At 39.8% G+C, this 20,345-nt stretch overlaps 1 protein-coding gene across 3 annotated transcripts in view; it reads right to left on the bottom strand.

Annotated features, from left to right (window-relative positions):
• The window catches only part of ythdc2 (YTH domain containing 2), a 164,989-nt gene that overhangs the window by 116,488 nt on the left and 28,156 nt on the right, over positions 1 to 20,345 (bottom strand). For all 3 annotated transcript variants that reach the window (XM_060837491.1, XM_060837499.1, XM_060837505.1), the window contains exons 8-10: positions 14,838 to 14,994; positions 11,483 to 11,590; positions 11,116 to 11,270 (exon numbers count right to left, since the gene is read on the bottom strand). In XM_060837491.1, the coding sequence (XP_060693474.1) occupies positions 11,116 to 11,270; positions 11,483 to 11,590; positions 14,838 to 14,994 (420 nt within the window). The remainder of the gene's footprint in view (positions 1 to 11,115; positions 11,271 to 11,482; positions 11,591 to 14,837; positions 14,995 to 20,345) is intronic.

The raw sequence follows: 20,345 nt of genomic DNA, 5'->3' as shown, positions 1-20,345 counted from the left end.
CTCTGCCAAAGGCATGCTGATTATCCTTGATCAGACCTTCTCTTCAATTGGAGATTACGTCTTTCATTTAGATATTTCTCACCATTTCCCTACCACAAGGAGATTCATTCGTCTACAATTCTCTGCTTTCACTCTCCACTCTTCCTGAGAAGTGGAATCACTTAAGCGGTTTCCAGTCCTTGGGCACATCCCGTGGCCAAAGAGGAATTAAAATCCAAACAAAGCTTGGTATACAACTCATCCAGACCCTGAGATTTGTTCACTTTTTAAGTCTGACAAAACCTCCAATTCTTCCTCACTCCTTATATCAATCTGCCCAAGATCATCTCAGTCCCTCTTCCCAAATTCTGTACCTACATCCTTCGTCTCCAAAGTGAAGACAGGAATGAATTATTTATTTTAATACCCCAACATCTTCCGACTCCACCTACAGATTGTTCACCTTTGTCTCTAATGGGCCCTACTCTTTCTCTAGTTATCCTTGCCCTCTTAATAAATGGAAGTTCACCTTGGAATTCTCCCTAATCCTACCCACCAGCATTTTTCATACACACACTTTGCTTTTCTAAGTGCTTTCTTAAGTTTCTCTGAATTCTGCACTTTCTATATTCAATTAGGGCCTTTTGCTGATTTGTTCCCATTGTACTTGTTAAAAGCCTCTTTTCTTTTATATAGTCCTGAATATTCCTATCCATCCAGGGTTCTCTGAATTCGTTGTTCCTACATTTCATCCTAAAATGGAATTTGCCAATTCCAATTTGAACACCCTCCCCATGTTCTGCTGTAAAATTATTCAGAAAAAGCTATTCCTAGTTTTCTTTAGCCTGATCTTAATAAAATCAGCCTCCCCCCCAAAACAACTTTACTTGTTGGCCACCTTTTCCATAACAAACCGAAAACACACAGTTATAGTCGCTTTCTGTCACCCCACTGCCACCTCAAGCATCTGTTGAGCTTTGTTCCCAGGATTAAGTCCAGCACTGTTGATTCCCTCATTGGGCCTTCTTCATGTAGATATAAAAAGCATTCCTGAGTACATTTCAAGAAATCTGCTCACACCCGATCTCCCCCAAACCTTTACACTATGACTAACCCAATTAATATTGGGGAAAACCTCCAATTGAAATCTCTTAATTTTATTACCCCATTATTGTTTTTACATACCTCAGTGAATTGGCCACATATCTACTCCTCTAGTTCCCACTGACTGTTTCTGGCTCTATAACACATTCTCAGCAGTATATTTGCCCCTTTTTATCCCTAACCTTCTTTAACAAAGCCTGATTTGAAGGCCATTCCAAGATATCACACTTCCTTACTGTAATAAACTGACTCCTTAATTAATACACAATACTACCACCACTTTTACACCTTCCTCTGTCCTGCCTAAAGATCTTACATTCCAGAATGTTGAGCTGATAGTTGCCATTCCTATATCCCCCTCAATCATTGTGTAGGCTGGACACACTGTAGCACATGCATGAGGTTGAGAGTTCCATGGATAGCATGCTTAGAGAGGTGGTCACAATGCACCTCTCTAAACAACAAAATTGCAAATCCACACCTTAACCCTTTTGTTTCATCTATAACACTCCTAACATTAAAGTACAGGTCATTCTGCTTAACATGTGCTTCGTCAATGCAAATTCACTGTATTGCAATTGACGAATGGGGATGCTGCTTCTAAAGTGCAAACGTTCAAACTTGTGTGGGCTATACTGCAATTGCATCACCAACATTAACCGTTATTTATATTACGGGATTTGTGTATAGCATGGGGTCCCACAGGAACATGACTATTGCGCTATAGAAGAAGTGACTGTAGAGGTGAGTCTTGTCTTACTCCCATGACTCAACATGGCTGAACAATCTCTGCCTTCCTTCCTTTAAAGAAAGGATGCAGTGTCCCAATTATACTGATATTCTTTGTTCTGTCTCTCTGCCGAAATAATTAAATTCCTTCCAATAGCACAAGCAAACAAGGAAATTGGTTCTGTCCTTCCCCAGAAATTGTTCCAGTGATCCAGAAACCCTGCATCAACTTTTCAGCCACAAATTTATCTGTCCCATTCTCTTATTTCTGTTCTCACTAGCAAATGGAATGGGAGAAATCCAGATTACAATCTTTGAATTACTTCTCTTTAATCTAGCTTCCTAAATTCTTGATTCAAGACATCATCCCTCATTGATACCAACAATATATGTACAATGTGTATCATGGCCTGTCATATCACCCTCCCCTTCAGGATACCCTGCAGTTGTCCAGTGACATCCCTCACCTTGACACCATCCTGTTATTATACCTGTGGTCACAGAAACACCCCTAATTAATCCCCTATCTCCTCTGCTTTCACCTTCCTCCTTTCCAGTACGGTTATACATTGAAGAAACAGCTCCCTCATTAGCTTCCAAATTGGAAAACTAATTTGTGAGTGGGTCACCAATGGCCTCCTGCCTGACTGTCTTTTACTGCATGGTGGTCACCCCATTCCTTTCTTTCCTCAAGTCTTGAGCTGCATTGTGACCACTTCTCTAAACATGCTATCCATGGGACTCCTAGCTTCATGGATGTGTGACAGTGTGTCCAGCCAAAACAGGGCTCAAGTTTCTGAAGTTGGGAGCACTTCCTGCACAAGTAATCATACGGTCCTATAATAGGTCATACATTCCACTCAGTTGACCTCACCTGACTTAATCTTGAAGTTAAGGTACTTGCTAACCTTTCTAATTACTAAAAGATATTCCCTTTAACTTAACTTCAGTCTTTTTCTCTTATGCTGACTTTTACTTACCCCAAGTACTTCTCAGGTAAATCTCATAACAATTCCTGGTTTGTAGGACATTATCTGCAACTGACCTGTGAAGGTAGTTAGGAAAACAAGACAGCAAGAAAACTAAAAGACTTCTCTCTCCCACATCAGGTTATTCCTACACTTACCAAACCATCACTCTGCTCACAACTGGTTACACAGAGGTTTATTTAATGCTCTTTACCCTGGTTTGAACTAGAGTAACTATTCAAATAGCTATTCAAACTACAGCAGGCCCACATAATAGAAGAGATTGTTTTAGGACTGAGGAGAGTAAAAACAGACTGAGTTAACTGTCTACCTTTTATGTTGATGTTATCAAATAGCTACCAACAATTAGTAAAAGATTTTAGGGAAGAGATTACTTTTTAAGATCCCACACTTACCAAACTGCCACACCTCACTCACTGCTGGTTGCATACTGCTTCACAAGCTAAAGCAACCTTTCCACGTCAATCCTCTTAAATGCACGAAGAATCAACGTTTCAATACGGTCACTTTTCAATCTTCTGATCTCCAATGAGTACAGAATTAACCTCTGCTTATGTGAAAATCCTTCCATGCCCAGGACCAATCAAGTGAACTATGTCTGGGTTGCCTCCAATGTCAATGCATTTTTCCTTCAATAAAGGAACCAAAATGTGGTCTAACTAATGTTTGAATAGTTTTAGCAAGACTTTCTTATTTTTATACTTCATCACCTTTTAAATAAAGGCCAACATTTCACCTACCTGTTACCAGCTGAATTTGCACACTAGCTTTTTATGATTTATGCATGTGGGTTTCCAAATCCCTCTATGCTGTAGATTTCTGTAGAGCTACAATATCCTTCTAATAACATCTTAGGATGCATCCTGTCAGGTCCAAGAAACTTAGCCGTCACCCTCCTCCTGCTAAGCCTTGTTCTCCTTAATCAAAAACATATGCCTCTTCCTTTTTCACTTTCCTATCATTCCTAAACATCTTATCCTTTATGATACTACAGTAGATTAAATGTTTTTGAATACATCCCATAAATCTTTTGTAATGTTTCACAATCTAATTTATCGTGTCATTGTGTCATACAGCACGGAAACAATCACTTCATGCCAACCATAATCCCAAACTAAACGAGCCCCTTCTGCCTGCACTTGGCCCGTATTCCTTCAAACTTTACTTATTCATATAGGTATCCAAATGTTTTTTAAATGTTGTAACTGTACCCTCATTCACCACTTCCTCTGAAAGTTCATTCCACACATGAACCACACTGTCCAAAATAAAAAAAATCGCCCCTCGGGTCCCCTTTAAATCTTCTTCCTCTCACCTTAAAAATATGCCCCCAGCCTTGAAATTGCACATGCTAGGGAAAAGACACCTGCCATTCACCTCATCAATACCCCTCATGATATTATAAACTTCTGTAATATCACCTTTCAACCTCCTACACTCCAGTGAAAAAGGTCCCAGCCTATCCGGCCTCTCCCTAAAATATAAATCCTACAAGTCCCAGCAACACCCTAGCAAATCACTTCTGGACCTCTCCAGCTTAATATCCTTCTTTTAACAGAGGACCAGAAGTGGACCCAATACTCCAGAAGAAGCGTCGTCAACATCCTGTCAAACCTCAACATGCTGGTCCCAACTTCTATACTCCAAGATCTGAGTGATCTATCTAGTCACATACTGAAATCAGCATCACATCAATCTAGAATCTTAGTCCCAGTTACTCTTTTTCAAATAGAAAATTGAACACAATCATACAATTGTTATTAAATATTCATTCACAAGGGAAACAGATTCTGGGTTATCCAAAATGAAGGACAGGAAGTCTTTGTGCTGTAAGAGCTGCTCCTTTAAGGTATTTTCAGTGTTATAGCTGATTTATTCGAATTAGGAGCAGTAATTACTGTTTCATAAGCTGTTGAATTGTTTTGGAACTTTGGGGAAAAGACATCAAAACAATGACACTTTTGAAAAAAAAGAGAAAGACAGCAAAGGTAGTGACAGTGACCAGATGGGAAGCGATTCAAACAGAGAAAGAAACCTACACTGTCGTCTGACCCAGCAGCGATTCTGCACAGCTATTGCATCTGCTGTTTGATTTCAAGTATCTCTAGACATCGGAGGTCGTCTAGAAGAAATTAACAAACAAAATTCACGGCTGACCTTGGAGGATCTTGTGTGGGAGAGCTAACAACAAGGGAGCAGCTGAGTGGCTTTTTAAAGAGCAACCTTACTGCTTATTTTGTAAAACTACAACAGTGAGTAAAGCAAGTTCTTTTTTGATGATATGTTTTACTGAGATCTGTCTCTTGATTAAACATTAAAAATATAAAACATAAATACTAAGTTAGCCTGGAGCAGTCTTTTTTAGAGCAGTAAGACTGTGCTATTTTCTAGGTCTGTAGATAGTTAAGGTGCAAAGATGGTCTTCAGTAGAGCGAGGTGCTCTTCCTGTCAGATGAAGAAGATTAGGCAGTTTCCATGTTACTGATGATTATGTTTGCAGGTAGCATGTTTGGTTGTGAATCCTACTGGGTCACATGGGTCGGTTGGCGCAGAAATTAGAGGCAACGAGAAATTTACAGAAGCTAGGGAGTGAGATGGATAACTGCTGTAGAAAAGGAGAAAAACCCACAGATACAGGCAGGTTACCGCCAGGAAATAGAGGCAGGTACTGCAGGAGTTTCCTGTGGCTATCTCAATCAAGCATGCAGGCTTGCAAAATGTAGGGGTTGATAGACTGTCAGGGGAATGTAGCATGAACAGCCAATTTAACTAGGAGTATGTCGGTTCCAAATGATTGATTGTATTAAGAACTGTCTAGTCAGAGGCACAGACAGACATTTCTGCAGCTGACAGCAAGAAATCAGTGGTGTGTTGCCTCCCTGGTGCCAGGATCAAGGATATCTCAGAGAAGATGCAGAATAATCTCGAAGGATAGGGGGACCAGCAGGAAGTCTTTGTGCACATTGGAACTAAAGACATGAGAAGAAAAGGATGGAATTCTGAGGAGAGAATATAGGAAGTTAGACAGGAATTTTAAAAAAAGGTCCACAAGGATATAATATCTGGATTATTTCTGGTACTACGAGCTAGTGAGGGCAGGAATAGGAGGATGGAGCAGATGTATGCATGGCTGAGGTGCTGGTGCAGGGGAGAAGGGTTCACACTTTTGGATCGGTGGAATTTCTTCTGGGGTAGAAGTGACTTGTATAAGGTCAGATTGCACACAAATTGGAAGGAAACAAATATATTGGCAGAAGGATTTGCTAGAGCTGTTGGGGAGAATTTAAAATGGTGTTAATGGCGGTGGCTGTGGTAGTGGTGGTGATGGGGGTGTAGTGGCTGGGGACCAGAAACCAAGGAGACAGTGAGGAAAGTTGTCAGCCTGAGACTTGTAGAGTTGGGAAAAGGTGCAAGTCAAACAGTCAGGGCAAGCAGAAACAAAGCAAAGCAGAGAACAATGTACGACTGATATTAAACTGCATTAATTTCAATGCAAGAGGACTAACTATGGGCATAAATACTATGGGAAGGAAGAAAAAGGAGGCGAGAGAGGAGTGGGGAGTGGCATTTTTGATTCGAGATAACATTACGACTGTACTTAGAGAGGATATTTCTGGGAATATGTCCAGTGAAGTTATTTGGGTGAGAAATAAGAAAGGGATGACCACCTTATTGGAATTGTACTATAGACCCCCCACCTCCCTCCCCCCAACCAGTGGGAAATTGAGAAACAAACTTGTAAGGAGATCTCAGTTATCTGTAAAAATAATAGGGTGATTATACTGGGAGAATTTTAACTTTCTAACAGACAGGGACTGCCAAAATGTTAAAGGCTTGGATAGAGAGGAATTTGTTAGGTGAGTACAGAAAAGTTTCTGATTCAGTATGTGGATGTACCTACTAGAGAAGGTGCAAAACTTGACCTACTCTTGAGAAATAAGGCAGCGCAGGTGACTGAGGTGTGGGAAGCCTGGAAGCACTGTGGGGTGTAGGGCCAGTGACCATAATTCTATTTGTTTTAAAGGAGCGATGGAAAAGGATAGACTGGATCTGAAAGTTGAAGTTCTAAATTGGAGGAAGGCCACTTTTGATGGTATTAAGCAAGAACTTTCAAAACTTGATTAGGGGTGGATGTTTTCAAGTAAGGGATGACTGGAAAATGGGCAGTCTTCTAAAAAGGGATACCCTGAGTCCAGGCACAGTATGTTCTGGTTTGGATGAAGGGCAAGGCTTGTAGGTGTATGGAATGCTGGATGACTAGAGAAATGGAGATTTTAGTTAAGAATAAGCAATCATGTGTCACTTGTAGACAGCAGAGATCGAGTGAATCCTAAGAAGGTTATAAAGGCAGTAGATGTACACGCAAGAGGGAATCAGGACGACAAAAACGGTATATGAGATGGCCTTGGCAAATAAGGTTAAGGAGAATCCAAAGAGATTTTGTAAATACACTAAGATCAAAAGGGTGGCTGGGGAGAGAATAGAACCCCTTAAAGATCAGCAAGGCCACCTATGCGTGGAACCGTAGGAAATGAGGGAGATACTAAATGAGTATTTTGCATCAGTGTTTGTTGTGGAAGAGGATATGGAAGTTACAGAAGGTGGGGAAATAGCGACATCCTAAAAAAATGTCCATATTGCAAAAGTGGTGGTATTGGACAGTTTAAAACGCATAACTCTAGGAGCTAGGGAAGTGATTGTTAGACTCTTGCTGAGATACTTCTTTCATTGATAGACACAGGTGAGATGCTAGAAGATTGGAGGTTGGCTAATATGGTGCCACTATTTAAGAAAGGTGTGAGGAAAAGCCAGGGGCCTACAGACCAGTGAGCCTGATATCAGTGGTGAACAAGTGGGTTGGAGACAATTCTGAGGGACAGGATTTACATGCATTTGGAAAAGCAAGAATTGATTAAGGATGGTCAACATGGTTGTGTGTGGGGGAAATTATGTCTCACTAACTTGATTGACTTTTTTTGATTAGGGTAGAGCAGTGGACATGATCTATATGGACTTCAGTAAGGCATCTGACAAGGTTCCCCATGGGAGACTGGTTAGCAAGGTTAGATCTCATGGAACACAGGGAGAACTAGCCATTTGAATACATAACTAGTTTGATGGTAGAAGACAGAGGATGGTGATGAAGGGTTGCTTTTCAGACTGGAGGCCTATGACCAGTGGTGTGCCACAGGAATTGGTGTGGGTCCACTGTTTTTCATCATTTATATAAATGATTTGGATGTGAACATAGGAGGTATGGTTAGTAAGTTTGTAGATGACACCAAAATCAGAGTTGCAGTGGATAGCAAAGAAGGTTACCTCAGATTACAACAGGATCTTGATCAGATGGGCCACTGGGCAGAGAGTGGCAGATGGAGTTTAATTTAGATAAGTGTGCGGTGCTGCATTTTGGAAAGGCAAATCAGGGCAGGACTTATGTACTTAATGGTAAAGTCCTTGAGAGTGTTACTGAACAGAGAGACCTTGGAGTGCAGGTTCACAGTTCCTTGAAAGTGGAGTTGCAGGTAGATAACTTAGTTTGTCATTATTGGTCAGTGCATTGAATATAGGAATTGGGTGGTTATGTTAAGGCTGTACAGGACATTGGTTAGACCAGATTTGGAATACTGCGTGTGATAGGAATACTTTCTATAGGAAGGATATTGTGAATTTTGAAAAGGGTTTAGAAAAAACAAGTTTTGCAAGTTGCCAAGGTTCCAGCTATAGGTAGAGGCTGAATAGGTGGGTTTTTTTCTCTCTGGAGCATTGGGGGTTGAGAGATGACCTCATACAGGTTTATAGATCATGAAGAGTATGATAGGGTAAATCGATAAAGGTCTTTTCCCCAGGATATGGGAATCCACAATTATAGCACATCGATTTAAGGTGAGAGGGGAAAGATTAAAAAGGGAATTAAGTAGCAAATTTTTCATGCAGAGAATGTTGTATATATGGAATGAGTTGCCAGAAGAAGTGGTGGAGGGTGTTATAATTACAAAATTTAAGAGGCATCTAGAGGAGTACATGAATAGAAAGGAGTAAGACGATATGGGCCAAATTACCATAAGCTACCTTTTAATTTGCCTACTTATTAAAAAATCTCTCAGAAAATCAAATACCGAAATAATGGGACTAGATTTATCTAGGACATCTGATCACAAAGGACGAATTGGACTAAAGAGTCTGTTGCATGCTGTACATTTCTATGACTATTTGGCTATTAACACATCCTAACTTTAACTTTAAAATAGCTTATCCTCTCGTTTGCTCTGGGCATACCGAGTTGGGTGTTGAACCACCTGCACATTTAAAGACAGATCAACATAAAATCCAATAAGATTCATGCACACTGTCTATTTACACATCCTGCCCCTTGGCAACTTTACCAGTGACAGGACGGTGCAGGGCATGTTGAGCAACCTACTTGCTAGCCAATCAAGTATCCCTTAAGAAGCCATTATGCCCAAATAAGCATGTCATTTCTCTACCACTGCAATTTGAACAGCAATAAGGGAAGTGTTTCCTAGCCCACCCAGGTGTGGGAAACCAATCTATCCTGTATTGTAAACATCAGTACTTTAGTAATTGTTGATGAATTGAAGGAATCAGCAATAATTATCTGGAGTAAACCCAAAAGGGACAAGGGCAAACTGTTTTAAAGGAATTAAAAGCAACATGATAATTAGCCATCCCTGGGAAGGAGTTGAAACAAGTTTTTTCCCTGGGAGAGAGGCGCTAATAACCACTTGATAACCTGCTGCCCCATGGTAAATGGGCAATTAAGATGGCCGGTCCTCAGGTAAAGGGGCTAAATGCAGGGAAGGTTGTGGCTTCAGTCAAAAAACATTCTGATAAGACAAGCTGCAGACTTGATTCCAGAGGAGTAGTCAATATTTTGGATGAAAGCATCTAAAAAGGATTGTTAATGTCACATCACAAACTTCAAAGAGGAAAAAATGTTCAAGAATTGAACTCCACAATTCTTCAGCAGTACTTCAACAATACTGCACAAGGATCAAACCCCAGATATCCAAAGACAGACACCTAGTAGGAATCATAGCTAAATTACACAATTAATTAGGTAATAGCCAAGTTGTGAGGCTTAACTTGTTAACTTAAGGAGGTCTGATTTTGGTTGCTACATGCTAAAAAGTTTCAATAATTGTTGTAGTATTTCATTGTTTGAGAGATTTCTTAATAAGTAGTCAAATTAAAAAGGTCGCTTGTGGTAATTTACACACAACCCTACTTCTTCACCAACCAGAAATTCGCCCCCACTCCACCACTAGAGTGCTCTCAGCAAGATTTGCCTCAGGTTCTAGCCCCAGCACAGCATGCTTCTTTTGAGCCTAGTGCTGTAAGGGGATAAAGGGTTATGCTGAGAACACAGGAGAATGGGGTTGAGAAACATATCAAAGATCGAATAGTGGAGCATACTCAATGGGCTGAATGGCCTAATTCTGCTCCTATACTTCATGGTACTTTTAAACCATTGACATACAAAAATGCAATAACCAAGTAGGTCACCATCATGGAGTACACCCCTTCTATGGGCAGGCTATAACCACAGCTGTGGTCAGGTAAGCGAGGAGAGCCTCAAATCCTGCCAGGAATGCTGGCCACATTGGCCTGACACCAGGAGTCCACCTCCAGGTAGTTCTTGCAGGGCAAGCAAATTGACTGGAAAATCCTAAAAGCCCTCTGGTAATGTGCATTGTCCAGAGTTAACTATCACTTGTTTGGATTCAGGTAACCCTACAAATTCACATCCAGTCTCAGGAAAATGGCCAAGATAAACCAGCACAGCAGTCAGCAGTACTAACTTTCCTTTCCTGCTTCGCTTTGTATATTAGGGGATGGAAGTCCTGACAATAAGACTTTGTTAGATTGCTTGCAGAGTCAACAGGAATTCTCGGGAATATTCCTTGAATTGGAAACAGATTTTCTCTTGCTTTTCATGAACAATTTATGGAGAGTCAATTGTGTACTTGGTTACACCATAGAGTGAGTCTAACAGCTAGTTTCATGCTGTCTGTGGGTTTTTCTTGACCAAATGCAATACTGATATAATGAAATAGAAATGAACACTTAACCAGAAGTTTGAACAAATCACAATCTCTATTGATGGCACAAGATGTTGACATTATGATTAAAATAAATTAGTTACCCCATCCTGCAGTAGTATCCATTTTTAGATTACTATGAATACGATCTGTGGATTGAACCACATGCTCTTGAAACTAAATGTAAAATGGGCAATGTGGGCCGAACAGCAGGAAAATAGGAATAATCTCAAAAAAAATTGTCAAATTACCAACTGACTGAAAACACTGTCTCCGCCATCATCGAGCAAATCATTTTCTGCTGTCAGGCTCGGAATAAATCTTTGTCTTTGATATTCGGATCTGCTGGCACTGCTGGTCTCCTTAGCTTTATACCACTCATTTAAGTTTGTTTGCTGTTTTTCCTCTGAGAAGGTAGAACATAAATTATTCTTAGCTCATGAATTAGTTTTTCTAAGTACGTTTAAGGTTAACATTATTCCTGAAACATGTTACTTTACATTATTAGGTTAAAATCTTACCAAAAAAGGACTGTTCCTGTTACTGGATCCTTATTAGTTTTGTTTTTAAATCCAGGAGTCAGGTAGCAACGGTGATATTAGATGTATTTGAACTTACCTCGTTGTTTCTCTTTTTTATACTTTAACATTTCTTTGTTTGTATATCCAGTTGTGCGTAAGATGTCCTCTAAAAAGAGTTCTTTTACTTCAAATGGTCTCCCCTGAACTTGATAGAAAGGCACCAAATATTAAAAAGCTGTATTTGAATTTTCTCATAGATTGTACTCTTGATCCAAACTACAAATTTAAATTGTCCACCACAACCAAGAGCTTTTAAAAAACCTTGCCAGTTCTGGTACACAATTCCTTTTATGCCATTAACTATTATTTCAGTGTTACAATCCCAGCTGATGTTATTACCGGTATTTCTTATTCTGAAACCTGGTTTGGTAGATCACATCTGATTTTCCTTTTTGTTAAGACAAAGTAATCTTCCACTGAAATATAAGCAATGTTGAAGATTTCATTTTACCAATAAATCAGTAGTTTATGAAACAAGTGAAATGAAAAATTAGAATAGATTGTTTATATATAAAACACACCTTTAAATATTTTGAAACACATCTTGAAATATAACTGCATTAATCCCCCCCAAAAAAAGCCTTTACATCTCCCCAAAACCCCCCTTTAAGTACTCAAGAGGACAATGGTCTTCTCCAACACCGCCATAGGCTCAAGTTGACAATGCTTTCAACTTCCATTCTGGAAAATCTATTAGCTTCTTCCTGGAGCTTCTACCATCCTGAGCTTAAATGTCCTCGGCTTCAACTGACCTCTTCAGGGTTTTATCCAGGTCTGGAACAATTACTAAACATCTTTGCCATCTTCTCCTTTTCTCGGGAACATGTTTTAGATATCCATAATCATTCAAGAGTTCTGCAAAATTGCCTCAAACTGAAAATAGTTTTTTTTAAATCAGAAGGTATGTTTTCCAGAATCTTAAAAAAAAGCAATTTCATAAACTTCCATCAGAATGCTTAAAGTACCTTGCTCACTTATGAATTTTTCTAATGTAAATAAAAACCCATTAGTTCTGCAAAACTATTTCCCTCAAATCTTTTTAAAGATATCACTATGGCTGCTGAAATTCTTACAAGTTAATAATTAAGCCCACCAGACACAGAAAAAAAGCCAATAATTCAAAATCAAAAATCAAACTTCAATACAAGATCCTAAAATATATGTAAATCTCATATCCTACCTCACAAGATCAAGTAACTTGCTCCAGAGATTCAAGTAACTTCAATAGCTATGGTTGTAAAAAGTCATTTTGTCAAAGCATTTTGTCTTGCCCATTTCAGGACAATTTAGAAGAAATACCAATGAGAGGAAAAACAGCATTTATGCTTCATGAAAGACGGCTGCTGATTAATTGACAAGTGGACTTTCTTTGGCAGAGACTTTGCCACAGATAATGCAATCAGGTGACAAAGAGTTAACCGCTAAGCTGTTTAAATTTTAAACAAGAGCAAGTTGACTGCAATTGGTTAAGAATTGCCCCGAAAAATGAACGCAATGGCTGTCACTACTTTAAGATGAAACAGGTGCTCTGTGTGTGTGTGTGTGTGTGTGTATACGCGTGCACGTATTTGTTCAGTCTTCAAAGAACAGGACCTTGTTCATTAAAAATGAAGCTTTCAATACATATAATTGCTCCACAACATGAGACCAACTGATATTCTAAACTGGTTGTCAGGGTAATTCTCGATATACACCGGCTTTGGCAAACATCGTCTTAACATTAGATATAACTTCATAATTGGACCATATTTAGAGATTTCACAGCATGGGTTGATTGGGTACAGTCAATACCTTGCCTGTTGCAAACAGCTGAAGGAATATGCTGTTTCATATGACACGCCAGTCTGTAAGACATACGGTCTACACATTTGGCTTCAAATCGACAAACTCATACATGCTGATGTTGATCTTGCCAAGCGCACACCCTGTATATTGTAACCTGTATGCTTGCTTTCTTTTTAAAAAAAAATCACCCCATGATCTGTATGTTCTTGCTTATTATGATCTGCCTGAACTGTTTGTAAACAAAGCTTTTCATTACTTGGGTACACTTCACAATAAGTCAAAATATAAAAATTGAACAGCTTTTTTGTTCAATGAAAGCATACTGATAATGCCCAACATCTCTACTGTTGCTATTGCATTGCAGTAATGTGAAACACCTAGCTTTACCTGTTAATCAGACCCATTGCTCAACTGCCCATTCTGTGCCAGATTAGACTGGAAGGACAAGGTGCCCCAAAAGGTTAAGCATCCCCCAACATGACTGATGACCCGAGAAGCTGTCGCACTATAACCAACAGTCTCCCAACTGAGTATGGGGTCACTCTGATGCTAACAAGATGCCAGGCAGTGCACAAAATGTTAATATTTTATTCATTGGTTACAATTTAACTAATTGGCCACCTGCCTTAATCTTGAAGTCAACAGGCAACTGACTTCCCATTGTTTCTGTCACAACTTTACCAACTCTCCTACTTCATCTTCAGAGAGCAGGTAAAATCCAGGTCAATCTTCATTTGCTGCTCTTCTACACTCATCAAGCCAAGTCATCTGACTTAATGGAAATGATAATATTACATATGCAGGCCATGGGGTTACAAGCCAGGAGGAATATAAAGTTGTTTCTGCTAAAATCTCTTCAATCAGAATGATTTAACAATTGAAATGGCACACAATACGATGAAGGGTATTCCTCAATGTGAAGGCAAAAATTTGACTCCACATACTGTGCAGTGGTCACTCCAACCAACATTGTTTGGATAAGTAGATTGGTAAGGAAAAGCTCAAATAGTTACCTTCTTTGTGTTGGTTTTCTAACCATCACCACCTTGTCGGTACAGTCAAGCAAGTGTGTTCAACAGAAATTCACATACCTCAGGAAGGTGGAGACCTAAACTAGAGGGCATAGGTTTAAGGTGAGAGGGGAAAGATTAAAAAGGGAGTGAAGGGGCAACCTTTCCATACAGAGGGTGACGCGTGTATGGCATGAGCTGCCAAAGGTTTAGGAAGGTGGTTCAATTGCAATATTTGAAAGGCATCTGGATGAGTATATGAACGGAAAGGGTATAAGGGGAACACGGGCTAAATGCTGGCAGATGGGACTAAATTTATTTAGAATATCTGGCCGGCATGGACGAGTCAGGTCTGTTTCCATTCTGTATATCTCTATGACCTGCTGGGTTTCTCAATCATTTCTGTTTTTGCTTCACATTTCCAGCATCTGCAGTTCTTTGGTTTTTTTTGTTGACAAAATATTCTTTAACTGAACCATTTCAAACATGAAAAAGAAAACGGATAGCCATCCAAATAGTTCTGAGGCGGAGGTAAAATCAAGAGCACAACTTTAAGATATTAGGTTAGACAAATGTTATTCACCAATTTTTACTTACTGTAAATTACAGGACAGCCGGTAAAGTATCTGATGAAGAGATTAACATCCAAAGCTGCACTAGAAAGTATAAGCCTTAGCGACGGATGTTTTTGCATCAGATCCCTCAGTTTAGTTAGTAAGAAATCACTAAACCTATCTCGCTCATGCACTTCATCCTGTCACATAAAAAAAGGGAAAAGAAAGGATTTAATAGTTAATGTTTATTGTTCAAATAGTGGAACAAAGGCAAGATAACAGCCATTTTAAATGTGCGTAACCTCTGTTTACAATTAATTGGTTAATAGTTGTACAGTATATACCCCTATTCCAATTCCCAATACATTTACCAAAGCAATTAACTCACTACATGTAGTGAACAGCTTTTGCTGGAGGATGAATTCAAACAGGTTAAGAACATTTTGTGACTGAATATTAGTAGCACTTAAGAACTTCCAAATTCTTCTTCATAAGACATGATCCAAGGATGAACAACCACTTTTCTAAGCTGTTGAAGTTTTGAATAACTAAACTATGGCTTTCATCTTCTTTTCAATAGCAATCATTTACTAAACATGCCATCCATCAGGTTTTCAACTTGTGCCTGTGTTTCACATGAAAAAAAGATTTTCATTGGAATTGGAGGATGTCAACATAAACTAAATACATCAGTTGAAGACTGACAATTTTCATTTTGCTGTAGGTTGTACATTAGCAGAAGGTAGAAAAGTTTAAAAGCAATAAAGTGTGACAATGTTTTTCTACAACCTTTTAATTAGCATTTATTGCTAATAAAGTTAGATTGAAGAAATAATCTACTAGTAATGCAGCATTTCAATTATTTTAATTTTCCTCAAAGAAACTTTCTGGGTCTTGCCCAGCTCTTGGCTTAAATGTGAGTTTATTTTCTTCGATGGTTTCAGTTCTGTTACTCTGATAAGGTTACTTTGTGGCTGAGCTATACAGCTGTTTCCAGCTTCAAACCTCTGATAACATCTCTTTCTTGCCCTTGTTTAAGATGAGTTGCAGCCACACTTGAGATAAGGAGACGTTTTGTGGATGAACTGAAATTATTTAGCATATCCATCACTGTACTGGTTTGGAAATAGAACAACCTAAGAACACTGATGATTTTTAAAGAAACTACACTTAAAGGTTCAAGAGGGCGTAACAAAGACTGTCAACAATAATGAACTCCTTTATTAATCCTTTGTTTTAATCTAAGTATTTATCCATTTACTTTGGCTTCACTCTACGAATTTACACAGAAGTTCATACACAAAGGGATTTTTTTCATGTCTAATATGTTCAAGAGAAATTATTTTTGACTTAAAAGGTAACATTACATATCACAAAACGCCAAACCTTGAAACTAATTTGTTCCAGATTCCTAGGTTGTGAAGTATGGTTATCCTTTTTTTCGATTATTCTTTGTTCTCCCACAACATTTCAAGGAGTAAATAATTACAGAAAGAGAAACTTTGTCATACCAGAGAAAACCAAAGGGATTAAGTATGCAGCTTACCAAAACTTTAGAGTTTTTCAGGATAGGTTGGGACTTTCGTCAATAAATCACAGGAGGTTGAGGGGTGACATTACTGAGGATTATAAAATCATGTGGGGCATAGATAAGATGAATAACCAAGGACTTTTCCTTAGAGTGGGGTGAGTTCAAAACTGGGAGGCACACTTCTAAGGTGAGAGAGAAGAGAGATTTAAAAGGGACATGAGGAGCAACCTTTTCCACATGGAAGGTGGTTTGTTTGTGGAATGAACTGCCTGAAGAACTGGTGGACGCAAGTACAGTTACAACATTTAAAAGACATTTTGGTAGGTAATGAATAGGAAACGTTTAGAGGGGTACGGGACAAATGCAGCCAAGTGGAACTAGTTTACTTGGGAAACTTAATCGGCATGGACGAGTTGGACTGAAGGGTGTGTTTCCATGCTGTATAACTATGACTCCCTATTGTAAGGTGCACTTACGACAAGAAAAATGCGTTTTTGTAAACATCTCAATTCAATGCCAGATCATCACTGAAAAGGATCACAATTTAAATTTGAAATACTTTCATTAAGAAAGAAACTAGTAATGCTGTCTGAAGCAGAAAAAGCTGATTATGGAGGTTTCAAAGAAGAGACAATGCAAACACAACAGAAGTGGAGAGTGTGGTGCTGGAAAAGCACAGCAGGTCAAACAGCATCCGAGGAGCAGGAGAATCGATGTTTCGGGCACAAGTCCTTCACCAGGAATGATTGAGAACAGAAGAGAGTCAACAGTCAGGGACAACATAGGACTAATAAATTAAACCGCATTTATTTCAATGCAAGGGACCTAACAGGGAAGGCAGATGAACTCAGGGCATGGTTAGGAACATGGGACTGGGATATCATAGCAATTACAGAAACATGGCTCAGGGATGGACAGGATTGGCAGCTTAATGTTCCAGGATACAAATGCTACAGGAAGGATAGAAAGGGAGACGAGAGAGGAGGGGGAGTGGCGTTTTTGATAAGAGATAACATTGCATCTGTGCTGAGGGAAGATATTCCTGGAAATACATCCAGGGAAGGTATTAGGGTGGAACTGAGAAATAAGAAAGGGATGATCACCTTATTGGGTTTGCATTATAGACCCTCTTATAGTCAGAGGGAAATTGAGAAACAAACTTGAAGAAGATCTCAGCTATCTGTAAGAATAATAGGGTGGTTATGGTAGGGGATTTTAACTTTCCAAACAGAGTGCTTAGGGTTTAGATGGAGAGGAGTTAGTTCAGTGTGTACAAGAAAGTTTTCTGATTCAGTATGTGGATGTACCTACTAGAGAAGATGCAAAACTTGACCTACTCTTGGGAAATAAGGCAGGGCAGGTGACTGAGGTATCAGTGGGGGAGCACTTTGGGGCCAGCGACCATAATTCTATTAGATTTAAAATAGTGATGGAAAAGGATAGACCAGATCTAAAAGTTGAAGTTCTAAATTGGATAAAGGCCAATTTTGACAGTATTAGGCAAGAACTTTTAAAAGCTGATTGGGGTGGGGTGGGGCAGATGTTCACAGGTAAAGGGACGGCTGCAAAATGGGAAGCCTTCAGAAATGAGATAACGAGATTCCAGAGAAAGTATATTCCTGTGAGGGTGAAAGGAAAGGCTGGTAGGTATAGGGGATGCTGGATGACTAAAGAAATCGAGGGTTTGGTTAAGAAAAAGAAGGAAGCATATGTAAGGTATAGACAGCATAGATCGAGTGAATCCTTAAAAGAGTATAAAGGCAGTAGGAGTATCTTTAAGAGGGAAATCAGGAGGGCAAAGACGGGACATGAGATAGCTTTGGCAAATAGAACTTAGGAGAATCCAAAGGGTTTTTACAAATACATTAAGAGCAAAAGGATAACTTGGGAGAGAATAGGGCACCTCAAAGGTCAGCAAAGCGGCTATTGTGTGGAGTCGCAGAAAATGGGGGAGATACTAAACGAGTATTTTGCATCAGTATTTACTGTAGACAAGGATATGGAAGATATTAAATGTAGGGAAATGAATGGTGACACCTTGCAAAATGCCCATATTACAGAGGAGGAAGTGCTGGATGTCTTGAAACGGATTAAGGTGGATAAATCCTCAGGACCTGATCAGGTGTACCCGAGAACTCTGTGGGAAGCTAGAGAAGTGATTGCTGGGCCTCTTGCTGAGATATTTGTATCAACGATAGTCACAGGTGAGGTGCCAGAAGACTGGAGGTTGGCTAACATGATACCACTGTTTAAGAAGGGTGGTAAAGACAAGTCAGGGAACTATAGACCAGTGAGCCTGACGTCAGTGGTGGGCAAGTTGTTGGATGGAATCCTGAGGGACAGGATGTACATGTATTTGGAAAGGCAGGGACTGATCAGGGATAGTCAACATGGCTTTGTGTGTGGGAAATCATGTCTCATGTCAATAACTTGATTGAGTTATTTGAAGAAATCACAAAGAGGATCGATGAGGGCAGAGCGGTAGATGTGATCTATATGGACTTCAGTAAGGCATTCAACAAGGTTCCCCATGGGAGACTGATTAACAAGGTTAGATCTCATGGAATATAGGGAGAACTAGTCATTTGGATACAGAACTGGCTCAAAGGTAGAAGACAGAGGGTGGTGGTGGAGGGTTGTCTTTCAGACTTGAGGTCTGTGATCAGTGGAGTGTCACAAGGTTCGGTGCTGGGTTCTCTACTTTTTGTCATTTACATAAATGATTTGGATGCGAGCATAAGACGTCCAGTTAGTAAGTTTGCAGATGACACCAAAATTGGAGGTGTAGTGGACAGCAAAGGTGGTTACCTCAGATTACAACAGGATCTTGATCAGATGGGCCAATGGGCTGAGAAGTGGCAGATGGAGTTTAATTCAGATAAATGCGAAGTGCTACATTTTTGGAAAGCAAATCTTAGCAGGACTTATACATTTAATGGTAAGGTCCTAAGGAGTGTTGCTGAACAAAGAGACCTTGGAGTACACGTTCACATCTCCTTGAAAGTGGAGTCGCAGGTAGATAGGATAGTGAAGGCGCCATTTGGTATGCTTTCTTTTATTGGTCAGAGTATTGAGAGGTTATGTTGCGACTGTACAGGACATTGGTTAGGTCACTGCTGGAATATTGCGTGCAATTCTGGTCTTCCTATCAGGAAGTATTTGTAAATCTTTTCTGAACCCTTTCAAGATTCACAAGGATGTTGCCAGGGATGGAGGACTTGAGCTATAGGGAGAGGCTGAACAGGCTGGGGCTGTTTTCCCTGGAGCGTCAGAGGCTAGGTTTACAAAATTATGAGGGGCATGGATAGGATAATAGACAAAGTCTTTTCCCTGGGGCCGGGAAGTCCAGAACTAGAGGGCATAGGTTTAGGGTGAGAGGGGAAAGATATAAAAGAGACCTAAGGGGCACGTTTTTTAGATAAAGGGTGGTACAAGTATGGAATGACCTGCCAGAGGAAGTGGTGGAGGCTGGTACAATTGTAACATTTAAAAGGCATTTGGATGTGTATATGAATAGGAAGAGTTTGGAGGGAAATGAGCCAGGTGCTGGCAGGTGAAACTAGATTGGATTGGGATATCTAGTTGGCATGGATGGGTTGGACCAAAGGGTCTGTTTCCATGCTGCACATCTCTATAACTACTCGAAGATGTACAAGTAGGACAGTTCAAGAGGGAGTGTAGAGTTAGATCTAGGATGAGGTGGGAGGAGGAGTGATGAGGAAAATGGTGAAATCGACACTAATGCAGTGATGCTATGTGATTGGAAGGTCACAAGGCAGAAGTGAGGCATTCTTCCTCCAGGTGTCAGATGGCTATCAAAGGAGCCAAGGCCACCTTGCATATTGATCAGGAACAATTCCATGCAAGGCTTGACCAGTGCCATTTGCTGTATGGACAAAAGTACATGCAGAAATCAGAAGACTGGAAGTGAACGGATCATCAAATGTGGAATGGGCAGCACCAGTCATACCAGATTGTGATGACAGTCACTTGGTTTTTTTTTGAGGATTTTAAACGGTA

This window comes from Hemiscyllium ocellatum, chromosome 2 (genome assembly GCF_020745735.1).
Source record: "Hemiscyllium ocellatum isolate sHemOce1 chromosome 2, sHemOce1.pat.X.cur, whole genome shotgun sequence".
Lineage (NCBI taxonomy): Eukaryota > Metazoa > Chordata > Chondrichthyes > Orectolobiformes > Hemiscylliidae > Hemiscyllium > Hemiscyllium ocellatum.
Note: the sequence above shows the minus strand (reverse complement) of the source record. Positions and strands in the feature narration are given on the sequence as shown.